Source organism: Cricetulus griseus, chromosome 4 (genome assembly GCF_003668045.3).
Source record: "Cricetulus griseus strain 17A/GY chromosome 4, alternate assembly CriGri-PICRH-1.0, whole genome shotgun sequence".
Taxonomy (NCBI): Eukaryota; Metazoa; Chordata; class Mammalia; order Rodentia; family Cricetidae; genus Cricetulus; species Cricetulus griseus.
In genome coordinates this window covers 66,885,479-66,898,068 of record NC_048597.1, presented here as the reverse complement: position 1 = coordinate 66,898,068, position 12,590 = coordinate 66,885,479, and the positions used below count along the sequence as shown (strand labels likewise).

The window sequence follows — 12,590 nt, the reverse complement described above, 5'->3', positions numbered from 1 at the left end:
AACATTTATTCAAGTTCCAGATACTGCACTAGTTTTTAGTGATTCGGGATATGAATCCCAGATTTGGCCCCAGCCTTCAGAGGTTTTACATAACTTATAATTCAGCAGACAGCCCAAGAGAATAGTGGGCCAGAGACCCTCTGTGTGTTTTCAGAAGAGGAGCCTGAGTGTTTTAGGAGATCTGAGATAGAACTAAGCAGACAGATCCTAGGACAATGGGTGTCAGTCTTAGCAAGGACACGTTTGCTGATTGAGAATAATAATACATAGCATACAGGGAGACCCTGAGGCCCAGATTTCAGCTCTGGATAAATCTATGTCACTGACCAAGATACCCTGTGTGTTTAGGGGGAAGATGCTGACTTCAGTTTTGGACATTGTTTAAAGTGCCTGTGAAACACGCAAGAAGACCTCTCCTGTAGACTCTTGGATATAGGTGATGGGAAGTTTGAGAAGAAGGCAGGGTTAGAGACATGTTTCTGAATTTCTGCATATTGATGTGATTTAATTCAAGGGAGCTGATAAGATTATTCAGGGGAATGATGTAGTGTGAGACAAGATGTGGGCAGAGCCGTTTAGCGTTTACGGCAGCAGTAGAGACTGACGAGCGAGAAGATTGAGAAGCAGTTACTGTCCAGGAAGGCCAGGCCAGGTCAGCTGGGTGAGGTGCTGAAGGGTGACTGCACGCCATAAAGGCTGAGACTGCAGGGCCATGGCGATGTGGACTCTGATTATCAAATGGATTGTTTTCTGTTCATTTCTGGTCAACTCACTTTTGTTCAACATAGTTCTGTCAAAGACGCAAATACCTCCAAGATCTAGCACAGTGATTCTCAACCTTCCTAATGCTGTGACCGTTTAATACAGTTCCTCATGTTGTGGTGAACCCCAACCATAACATTTTTGTTGCTACTTCATAACTGTAATTTTGCTACTGATGAATTCTAAATATCTGATATGTGGGTGGTCTTAGGTGACCCCTGTGAAAGGGCTGTTCAACCCACCCAGTTGAGAACCACTGACCTAGCAGACAATGTAAATAAGTGAAGTAGCATGGAAAAGAAATGGCCTACCTAAAGGGGATAGCTCCAAGTTGTTGATTCATTTTTTTCCAAAGAGGTCAGGATTTGGGATTTAAAATTTTTTTTTTTATAAAGTTGGTAATTAAAGCAACTTTAAGAACAGTGTTCCCCAAATAAAGTCCCTCTGTGGGCTGCATCTCCTTGGCCACTGTCTGGTTAGATTTGAGTTTAGGCTTCATGTTCTGCTACTCACCATGCATACTTCTTTATTCAGGGTGTCCAAAAGGATGAAAGAGAAAAATACCGAAAGTTATTGGAACGACTTAAAGAAGGTGGTCATGGAAACACTCTCCCTGCTGTATCTTCACATCATAGGTAAGAGAGATGACAAGATGAATGCTTTGTTAGCATGTGTCCTTAGCATGTATTCTTTGTTAGCATGTATCCATAGCATGTACTCTTTGTTAGCATGTATCCTTAGTTAGCATGTATCCTTTATCCTGTTTCTAGAGAGGTGCTGGTTTGAAGAGACCTAGCTGTGGGGCTGGAGAGATGGCTCAGCCATTAATGGCTAGGCTCACAACCAAAAATACAAGAGCTCGCTGTGTAGCTTTATGAAACTGTAGTGTAGTGGCTTACAAAATGGAATTTTCTGTTAGCTTTAGAGTCCTTTGCCTACATGAACTCTTTTTTGCCCCCTCTGGTCATTTTTGTTTCAAGGCAGTATCTCACTGTCTAGCACAGGCTGGACTAGAACTTAGAATCCTCCTGCCCCAGCTTCCCACATGCTGGGATTATATCCATTGGAAACCACATCCAACTCACATGAATTCTTTGTTGTGTCTTTTTTCTTTTGCTTGTTGGTTTTTGGTTTTTTTGAGACAGGGTTTCTCTGTGTAGCTTTGGAGCCTGTCCTGGAACTCCCTCTGTAAGCTGGTCTCAAACTCACAGAGATCTGCCTGCCTCTGCCTCCTGATTGCTGGGATTAAAGGCATGTGCCACCACCACCACCTGGCATGAATTCTTACTCATGTACAAAAAAGAAATCACTGCCCGGTCTCTGAGCTCAATACAGGCATGTCCCACGGTATCTGTCTCTCTGAGTTTGTCCCAGCTCCTTTTCTTCTGCTCATCTTTCTGTCACCTCCCTTTTTTTTCTCTTTATTTCCTTATAGCCTCTCCTCCTACTTCCTCCTCCCACAGAGACAGACAGAGAGAGAGAGAGAGAGAGAGAGAGAGAGAGAGAGAGAGAGAGAGAGAGAGAGTGTCTGAGGCATCTAGTGATTGCGTTTTAGCATCCTCTACTTAGAAATAAAACTAGGTAATAAGAACTTTGTTTACGTGGTTGCTTGTTAATTAAATATGCCGGTGATTTGGGCAGATAGATAACAGTAGCAAAAGGAAGTGATGTCTAGTCTTATATTTATCTGGAGGAGTGGGCAGGAAGGTATGAATTCAGGATTTCAGTTCACTTGGTAATTTTAACAAGTAATTGCAAATACACAGAGCCCCATGAAATATGAAATTATCAAGTTGAGTGACAGGATTGTCTAGCTTATTGAATGCAGAAAGAACAAATTATTATTTGGGAGTATTAACTTTGGTTATTGCATATTGTAGGTTTTATTGTCATCTTGGTGTTGTGGGTTGGAATGTTAGTTCTTTTTCCACTGTGACTAGGGTCTTTCCTTTACCTGAGCTGATCTTCCTCTTTGTGTCTTTCTAAGTTCTCAGAGAAGCCAGATGGACACATTAAAGACCAAAGGCTGGGTGGAAGAGCAGAGTCACGGAATCAGAACAGCCCATTTTGTTCCAAAACAGTGTGAGTTCCAGCTTTAGCTCTATCTTAAGACATTGACCTCAGTTCATGTGAGACCATGTGTGCGAGGTTGGAAATTGGCACACTACTCATAGGTGGTAGACTAGGCTGTAAAGTACTGTCAGGCTTCAAGGCATTGGCTAGCACTTACCTAGTACTGAAAGTTTTATTTTAAAAGAGAAAATTGCTTTAAGATTAAGTTTATGTGTGAAATGCCTGTATTAGTAGTATATTTTGTGAGACTAAAATTATTTACTTCATATTAACTTCCTTGTATTTCTCCAATAACTATTCACTTAATGACTTGCTTTTTGAATGATTTGGTATCAGTTTGTGCTCAAGATTGTATTGAAGGAAGAGAAAGTCACGTGTATTTTACGTGCTCGTGTGTGAGGGAGCCAATGGCTTTGGAGTTCACATTAGCATAAGTGCAAACAAATGTCCTGATTCTTTGAATCTGACAGTTGAAATTCCAACCTGTAATTGGCTAGTAAAGGATCTTTCTTTCTATCCCCACAGACAGAGTCGTTGAAACAAGGGGACCTCTCTGTTCAGTGAGAAGTGAGAAGAGGTGCGTGGCCCATTTAATTCTAAGATTTCATTTAGAGTAAGTCTCCTCACAAGCTACATTTATGAATAACCTTGAGGAACTGTGGATCTTCTCAGTTTGCTAACTGGTTAGCACTGTGAGTAGGTAAATAGTTGTAAGTCAGACACTTCCAAGCTGCCCTCATCTCTTAGCTAGCCATTGGGACTTGGGGAAGCAGGTGCTTCTTAGTATGGGTTGGGTGGCATCTACAGTGGCCACTGCATCAGACCCAGGGGCAGTAGTGAAGGTTGTCCTGCTTTCCTAGGATTTTGGATGGTTGTTACCTTAGAGCATACTTTGCCAGCAGTGGCAATGGTCCAAATCTGGTCCGTCTGTTTTTGTTAAGTAAACCTCAGAGGTAAAGAAGTGTGAATGAAGCTACACAACCTGAAGTTTTATTCCTGGGTCCTTTCAGAAAAGTTTGCTGGCCATTGGTTTAGAAGACTATATAAACTCAAAGCTATTTTAAGGAAATTTAAGTGTTGATTATTTATAAATTATGTGCCAGAATGGGTTCCAGGAAGGCATAAACATATTCTCAGAGAACTCACAATGGGATAATTATTGTCCATAATTTACAACGTTTAGTTAGTAGATGCCAGTCACAGGCTGTGAATCTTGTAGACCAGGCTGGTCTCGAACTCACAGAGATCCGCCTGCCTCTGCCTCCCGAATGCTGGGATTAAAGGCGTGTGCCACTGACGCCGGGCTCAGGCTATGAATCTTACATACTTCCTCACAGTAGAAAGAAATTGGTGCCGGGCAGTGGTGGCACATGCCTTTAATACCAGCACTCTGGAAACAGAGGAGAGCAGTTCTTCGAGTTAGAGGCCAGTCTGGTCTACAGAGAAACCCTCTCTCGAAAAAAATAAAACAACAACAACAAAAAAAAAAAAAAAAAAAAAAAAGAAGGGAAGGAAGGAAGAAAGAAATTGGTATATCAATATCCAAACAGAAATTGTATGGAAAAATTTTCAGTTTGTTAACGATTACAACTTTTCAAAAGGCTTAATTGGAATTACCATCTCAGATACATTGAGTAGGCATTAGTCTGTTCCATGAGCAGAGTTCCTGAGAGATGTGCTGTAATGGATGAAGGATGTGTTTTGACTCTGAGGGTTTAGCCCACTGTCATAGGGTAAGCATGGCAAGGAAACGGTAGATCAGAAAGCAGAGAAAGGGAAGGCTGGCTTGTAAACAACCTCTTCCCAGCCTCCAGTCTGTGGAATGGTGGCACTCACTGCTCCCTCAGTTTATCCCTCATAGACATATCCAGTCTACTAGTGTTTCTAAATCCAGTCATGCTTAACCATCAAAAATTCACCACATGAACAATATCAAAGTCTTTACTACTTGACGATAGCTGACCTTGGACCACAACTGCTGTGGCCTCTGTGTTTAGATAGATGACCGTAGGCAACTCTCTGCAAGAAGAGGGGGGTACCTTTCTTCTTGGGGCAGTCTTCAAAATGATTCTACAGGGGTGGCAAGATAGCTCAAGAGCTTGCCACCAATCTGAAGACCTGAGATTGATCGCCAGAATCCATATGGCAGAGAGAACCAACCTCCTGTGGTTTCCCTCTGATTTACACTTGTGTATCACTTTTGCCACCCCTTCCAATAAGTAAGTGTAAGAATACCAGAAGCACACAAAACAAAGAAACTGTTCTGATAACAAGAAAGCAGTAAATAAGACGAGTTCACAGTTTTTATGCTTTAAGTCTGTGGCCAGTTTCTTCTAAGAAGAGTATCTGAGTGTTTTTTTTTTTGGGGGGGGGGTCAGGAATGGCTTGGGTGATTTTAGCAGTACTAGTCTTTTTTAATAATTTCATCATCCTTGTCTATCACTTTCATCCTTTGGCTCTGTATTTTCCTTCCAAGTCTTCCTGTAAGCTTGGCTAAAAGCTTCTAGCCATATCCATGCCACATTGGGACTGCTAAACTGCCTTTAAAGTTCCTTTATCACTGCATCCCAAACCCGTCTTTTTTTTTTAAGAGAATGGGCAGGGAGGGGTCTATGTGTGTATGCATGTGGAGGTCACAGGTGGAGACATTAGATGATTAGATGTCTTCCTCAGTCTTTTTTTTTTTTTTTTTTTTGACATGGTCTCTCACTGAACCTGAAGCTTGTTGATTTGGCTAAACTGGCTGGCCAGCAAACCTTGGCCTCCTGTCTCCTCCTCCCTAGAGTTGGGATTATAAGCTTGTGCTGCTGCAGCCAGCTTTTACATGGGTATTGGACTCAAACTCAGTATTTTACCATCTTGTCCACCTCTTTAGCCCCCTTTTCTGGTCTTTTGAGATGGGTCTTACTGTGTAAGGCTGACCTCAGACTCATGATCCTCCTGCCTCTGCCTTGAGTGCTGAGTTAAGGAATATATCACTTCTTCCTACACTCTATCCTCTTTTGAATCCCTCTCAGACAAGGTTTCAGGTTGCAAAGGAAATAGAGCCATTCTTTACCTTCCAGTACCAAGGGCCCCCGTCTGACTCTCAAGAGTACAGTCTAGTGTCAGCATTTCTGTGGGCATTGTGGTCTTCCTGTCAGAATCTTCCATTCAGTTCTGCTTTCAGTGTTCTAGAGCACCTTTCTCTCACCCGCAGCTCCATTTTCCCATATTTTTCAGACTTTCCCAGACTTGTAAGATCCACAGAGAGGTTTGCTCACACCAGGAAGCACACTTCTTGACGCCAGTCCTTCGTGGCACTTCCTTCCATTGCTGTTAAAGTGCCTGGCAGAGACAACTTGAGGGAGGGTTTATTTAGCTCAGAGTAGAGAGGTCAGTCATAGTGAGGAAAGAATTAGAATGGAACAATTTATTTAGGGCAGGCCAGGAAGCAGAGACAGGACAGGGTCAGCATTCTCAAGACCACTTTTGTTTAGAGATTAGTAAATCCTAATTTTAAAATTAAAAAATAAATATTTGAGACAGGATCTCATTTAGCCCAGGCTAGCCTTAAACTAATTATGTAACCTTGAGCAACTGATCTTCCTGCCTCCAGTTCCCTAGGTTCTGGGATTACAAATGTGCACTGCTAGTAAATCTTACTTCTAGAACTAATATGTACCTTGCTAAACAGCAGAAGTCTCTGATGGTTTCTTCTCAGGTACTCAAAGGGAAAAGCTGATCCAGAGAAGGTGGCGGGACTCCGATTTGAAAAGGAAGGTGTAAGTAGAAACCCTTGGTAAATTTTTGTTTCTTTGTTTTTTTGTTTTTTTGGTTTTTTTGTTTTTTTTTGGCAGGGTTTCTCTGCCAAAAAAACAGTCCTGGAACTCACTCTGTAGACCAGGCTGCCCTCAAACTCAGAGAGCCACCTGCCTCTGCCTCCCAAGTGCTGGGATTAAAGGTGTGCACCACCACTGCCTGGCCTACTTTCAGTGTAAGTATTAGAATCAGTGTTTCAGTGAACTCTGTAGACATACCCAGGTTTTTTGTTTGGTTTCTATTTATTTTTTGGGGGGGGGGTGTTCAAGACAGGGTTTTTCTCTGTGGCTTTGGAGGCCGTCCTGGAACTAGCTCTAGTAGACCAGGCTGGTCTAGAATTCACAGGCCTGCCTCTGCCTCCTGCTGGGACTAAAGGCATTCGCCACCACCGCCCGGCTCTTGTTTGTTTGTTTTTTTTAACATTTATTTTTATTTTATGTGCATTGGTGTTTTGCCTGCTTGTAGGTATAAGGATGCCAGATCCTCTGGGACTGGAATTATAGACAGTTGTGATCTGCCATGTGGGTGCCGGGAATTGAACCCAGGTCCTCTGGAAGAGCAGTAAGTGCTCTTAACCACTGAGCCATCTCCCCAACCCCCATATTCAGGTTTTTAATAATGAAGTATATTGCTAAGCATTTAGTATCTGGCAGAAGTATACCTGTCTCTGTCTCTCTTTCTCTGTGTGTCCTTCTCTGTCTGTCTCCCTTTTGTGACAGGGTCTCACTGTGTAATCTTGGCTGGCCTGGAACTTGCTATATAGACCAGATTGGCCTCAAACTTGTAGAGATCCACTTGATTCTGTCTCCTGAATAATTAATTATCCCACAGAGAAATAGATTTCTTAATTTAATGCAACTGAATCTTTATGTTACTCACATTTTAGTTACATAGAATTACAAAAGTGATACGTCTTAAAACATTCCCTTATCTAATGCTCTGTTTCCAGTGATTCCAGATTGACTCTTTGTGTTTAATTCTCATTTATCATCTATTTAGCCAAAATAAAGAATGCTCATAATCTTAGCACGTGGGGAGGACCAAGTCTAGACAATAAAGGGAGAGCTACTCTTTCTGTAAAATGAAGGAGGAGGAGATAGGGATTACCTGGCAGTCAGCAAAAATGAAGAATGCTCACTGGTGTCTTCAGACCACTGTGGTTCTACTCCAAAGTTCTGTTTCTAAATACACTTACTTAGTTTTTTTGTAAGGTGTGGGTTTTATATATGTGGGGCAAAAGAGAGGACTAGTGGTAGTTTGTCTAGCATGTTAAAGGTCTTAGGTTCCAACTCCCACACAGAAAAAGGAATAAATAAAGTAAAGCTGATTTAGTTAACACAGCTGACTTTGAATAAGGACAGAAGTAGATTCCTCTTTATGATACACTGCAGGCCATACTTTGTTCCTTTCTAAACTTTACAAACATGTTTTCACTACATTTTCCATTGGGATAGGAACTGAAAATGCTTTCCTTCCTAGTCCCTGAGGAATGGTGGCGAGTGTTTCGTTTTGCAGTTGGTATGCCCCGTGGGCCTTTGATTAACTCTGAAGCTTCCGATCACCCTTGCCAGTGCAGACAACTGACCGAGTCTGTTTTATGGTCGGGAGAGTTACCAGTTCTCATATTCATTCTCTCTTAAGTTAATGCCAGAGTTTGACATTTTTCTTAATTTTGTAAACCTTATTATAAAAAATAACATACATGAAAACTAACCAGACCCAAAGTCTGTACATCTCAGTGAACTATACAATTAGAAAGGCACTTGGAACAGAGGCTGTGTGGCTTCACAGTGGATTTTCACTGTCAAATATGTTTTTATGCACTTTTTCACCACCCAAAATGAAAATCCATGACAGAATTAAACTGGAAAAAGTTAGCTTTGTATCTTCTTTCATAATGTGTACAGCATGTGTATGTAGAACGTGTTATGTGCAGGTCAAGCATGTCAATGTTGAAACTCTTTTGGTCAGACAAGGGGACACCAGTTGGAGCCTGATCTGTCGGAGGAAGTGTCTGCCCGGCTTCGCCTTGGAAGTGGGAGCAATGGTTTACTCAGGAGGAAGATATCAGGACTCGAGGCAAAGGAAAAGAACTTCCCAAGCAGAGAGAAGGAGAGAAGAACAGATCTCTTTGAACTTACAGAGGTATAGTTCCCGTGCGGGTCAGAGTAAGGCGGCTGTTTTAGACTTGCCAGTTTCTTCTAAACTCATTTTGAGAAGTTTCTCCACAAAAGGAGTGAATATACGAAGTTCTAAAAAAACAAAAACAAAACTGGATTCCAGATCTATTTACATTGCTATATTGATCATTTGTATTCTGTGTGAAGGTTTTTTGTTTTTTTTTTTCTCTTTCTGAAACTGTGTCTAGGTCTTTACTTAGCCCAGGTTGGTCTGGAACTCACTGCAATCCTCTTGCTGTTAGCCTCCCGAGTGCTGGAATTATAAGCATGTGCTGTCACATCTGTCTGTAATGGATTGTTTTTCTACCCTTCAAAAGTTAGAGTTTTAAAATGTAGTATTATTAAATTAAAATGTAGAATGAATGTATTGAGCATTTTTAAAATTACAGTTTTCTAAGACATCCTTTTTTAATTGATTACCATACTTGAATATAGTGAAAGTTTACTAAAAACCTAGGAAATGAAAGTTCTTATTTTAAAGGAATTCCTCATACTGGATCTTCTTCCCCTGTTATTTTGGTGCATGTGGAGGGGTCTGCTTAGCAGAGATCTCTGTAGTGCCTACAGTGCACTGCATAGGAGTTCTTGTAGTTTCATCTCTATTGCCATGATGACATAGCTGGACACAAAGTAACTCAGGGGGGAAGGGGCTTATTTTAGCTCACACTTCAGGTGTGAGTGCATGTATTCCAGCTAGGCATGTCACATCAACAGTCCAGAGCAAAGAGAGTGACTTAGATGCATGACCACTTGCTTGTACTCAGCTCTGTTTCTCCATTCTGCTGGTTCCGAATATCAATTGACTTAATAATCCCTCACAGACATGCCCACAGGGCAGCCAAATGTAGGTAATCCTTAGCTATAATTCTTTTCTCTAGGTTCTGTCAAGATGAACATTAAAGCTAATCATGACAGAGATAGAGATATCAAGCTATAAATAACAAAATTGTATGAAAAGGAAAAAAAACAGTAATTAGATATTTTTGATTGGGTTCACAAGCTAACTTTATATTTAGCTGCATAATTCATTAAAATAATTCAAGAAAAACAGCATTATTAAGACTTTTTTTTTTTTTTTTTTCTGAGATGGTTTTCTCTGGCTGTCCTGGAACTCACAAGGTAGACCATGCTGGCCTCGAACTCGCAGAGATCCATCTGCCTCTGCCTCCTGAGTGCTGAGATAAAAGGGGTGCACCACCACCACACTGCTTATTAAGACTGTTTTATAGTTGTAAATTTAAATGTTGTTCCATAGACCTTGAATAGTAGATTTTCTCAGAAATCACCAGGTGTTGCTGAGGCTTTTGATACCCGATAGTGGTTCTGTGCTAATGTCCCATCTGGACCTTCTAATTCAGGACATGGAAAAGGAGATCAGTAATGCCCTCGGCCATGGTCCACCAGATGAGATCCTAAGCAGCGCTTTCAAATTGCGAATTACTCGGGGAGATATCCAGACCTTAAAGAACTATCAGTGGCTCAATGATGAGGTCAGTTCTTCTATTCCTGCTTTGATTGTCATTCTGCTTGGTCATCTACTACCTAGAATCAAAGTGACTTCTACCTAGTTAAGAGGGGCTGGGGAAGCAACTTTAATTTCTGTTTTGCTGCCTTTTCTATTGAACCAAGGGTCTCCCACATTAAACAAGCAAGTGCTCTACACCGAGCTATATCTATATCCTCTGAGCTCTTTGTCTTTCTTTTTACCATTTATTTTAAGTTTCCACCAAGTTGTCCATACCTTGCATAAATCAGAGAGATCTTGAACTCACTAGCCCCAGGAGCTCTTTGGTTTTGTTTTGTTTTGTTTTGTTTTGTTTTGGGTTTTTTTGTTTGTTTGTTTGTTTGTTTGGTGCTGGAACTTTAACCTAGGACCGTGTGCGAGCATTCTCCCACTGAGTTGTGCGTCATCTGACTAGTAATATGAGATGCAGAACATCTCATTAAAAACGTATTGTGGTGGGTGTGGTGGCACACCCTTTACTACCAAGAGAACTCAGGAGATTTCTTGAGTTCAAAGCCAGTCTGGTCTATATAACAGTTCTAGGCCAGCCAGAGCTAAATAGTGAGACCTTATCCTCTCCCCCACCCCCCCAAAAAGGTATTGCCCACAATTCTGATGACTACAGAGCCTAGCCTCAATGCCTACAGCTTCACTGTCTGCTGCTGGTACAATGATGGGGAGTGGGGCTGGGTCCTCACATGGGAAGGGAAGGGGGCTGTGGCTCTCTCTCCCCTCAGCGTCTAGAGTGGTCTCACCCATGGGTAAGGAGCTCATGAGTGAGTCATTGCCTACTGCTGTCACACTGAGCATTTAGGTTCCTGTGTAAGTGTTTTAGAGAAAGGACAAAAGAGATGATTCAGCAGGTAAGAGTGCCTGCTGCTCTTCTGAGGACCCTCGTTTGGTTCCCAGCACAAAACTCCTTTGACTTAACAGCCTGTAACTCCAGCTGCAGAGGATCTTATATCTTTGGCCTCCATGGGAGCCTGCACTCAACATGCATTTTTCCACATATATGCACATAGTTAAAGCTTAAAGAACTTTTGGTATGTGTGTTCAAACCATGGCAAATGATAAATATAAAATGTCACTCCATTTGTTGTCTGTATCAGTACATATTCTGCAAAAGCTGGCTTAGTTCTTACTACATTTTCAGTTAACCCAACTGCTCTGTCCTTCAATTTTCTCATTTACTCTGCCTTCCTATGTCATAAGCCTAGTTACATGAAAATACTTCCATTTGTAAATGTAATGTAAGTGTAAATATGCTTATTATAAAATTTTTGAAAACTTTATATTTGAAGAAATTATTGTTCAAAAGTTCCATATTTTGGCATTTCTCCTTCCAGGAAATATCCGAATTGAGGTATATTTTGGAGGTAGTGCTATAGTTAGTAGTTAATTTTTCTGCGTAACAGTAGTATATGCCTTTTCATTACTGTGTGGAAATGTGACTCGTGCTTCAGAATTATAGTCACATGACTGCTGGGTTTTATTTAGGGAGATGGTCCAGTACTGGGAATTGAATCCAGTATTGAATCTTACATGTCCTAGGCAAGCACTTTGCTGTTGAGCTCAGTCTGTAGCCTTCATCTTTCTTTCTTTGTTCATTTGTACTGAACAGTTGTTTTCTGACTTCTTGCATGGACTGTCCTTACGCACCTTACTTTCTGATTTAGGTAGGAATTTCATTTTTTTAATGTATTTGCCGTGTTCCAAATTTTAATCTTTTGGTATTTTACAGGTCATTAATTTTTACATGAATCTTTTAGTGGAAAGGAGTAAGAAGCAAGGCTATCCAGCACTTCATGCATTCAGTACATTCTTCTATCCTAAATTAAAGTCTGGGGGTTACCAGGCAGTGAAAAGATGGACCAAAGGGGTGAATCTCTTTGAACAAGAACTTGTTCTGGTACCCATTCATCGGAAGGTGCATTGGAGCCTAGTGGTGAGTGAGAGGGTTGATTTTTGGAGCTTGGTTATAGACTCGTTGTTCTCTTCCTCTCTCCTTCCCCTTCTTTCTTCTCCCTCCCTTTCCTCCCTTCTTTCCCTGACCTTCTCTTCTCCTCTCCTTCCTCTTTCTCTCTTCTCTTCTCCCCCTTTTGCTATGTCTCCATTTTCTTTCCTTTCTTGCCTTGGGAATCAGTCCCTGAACCTCATACATACTAGGAAAGGACTCCTCTGCTAATAGTACCTCTAGTATAGATGACTGTCCTCAACTGTGAAGGCGGCTGTCACTCATTCTTCAGTGACTGAAAGGCTAACAGTGTGAG

General features: G+C 41.4%; 1 protein-coding gene across 2 annotated transcripts in view; it reads left to right on the top strand.

The window, feature by feature from the left end:
- Positions 1–12,590, top strand: part of Senp2 (SUMO specific peptidase 2) — a 43,401-nt gene that overhangs the window by 16,154 nt on the left and 14,657 nt on the right. For both annotated transcript variants that reach the window (XR_004769974.1, XM_027413007.2), the window contains exons 7-13: positions 1,297–1,397; positions 2,750–2,844; positions 3,361–3,412; positions 6,539–6,599; positions 8,608–8,781; positions 10,175–10,306; positions 12,062–12,265. Coding sequence is in view for 1 of the 2 variants with exons in the window: in XM_027413007.2 (XP_027268808.1) it covers positions 1,297–1,397; positions 2,750–2,844; positions 3,361–3,412; positions 6,539–6,599; positions 8,608–8,781; positions 10,175–10,306; positions 12,062–12,265 (819 nt within the window). In the remaining variant the exon portion in view is untranslated. The remainder of the gene's footprint in view (positions 1–1,296; positions 1,398–2,749; positions 2,845–3,360; positions 3,413–6,538; positions 6,600–8,607; positions 8,782–10,174; positions 10,307–12,061; positions 12,266–12,590) is intronic.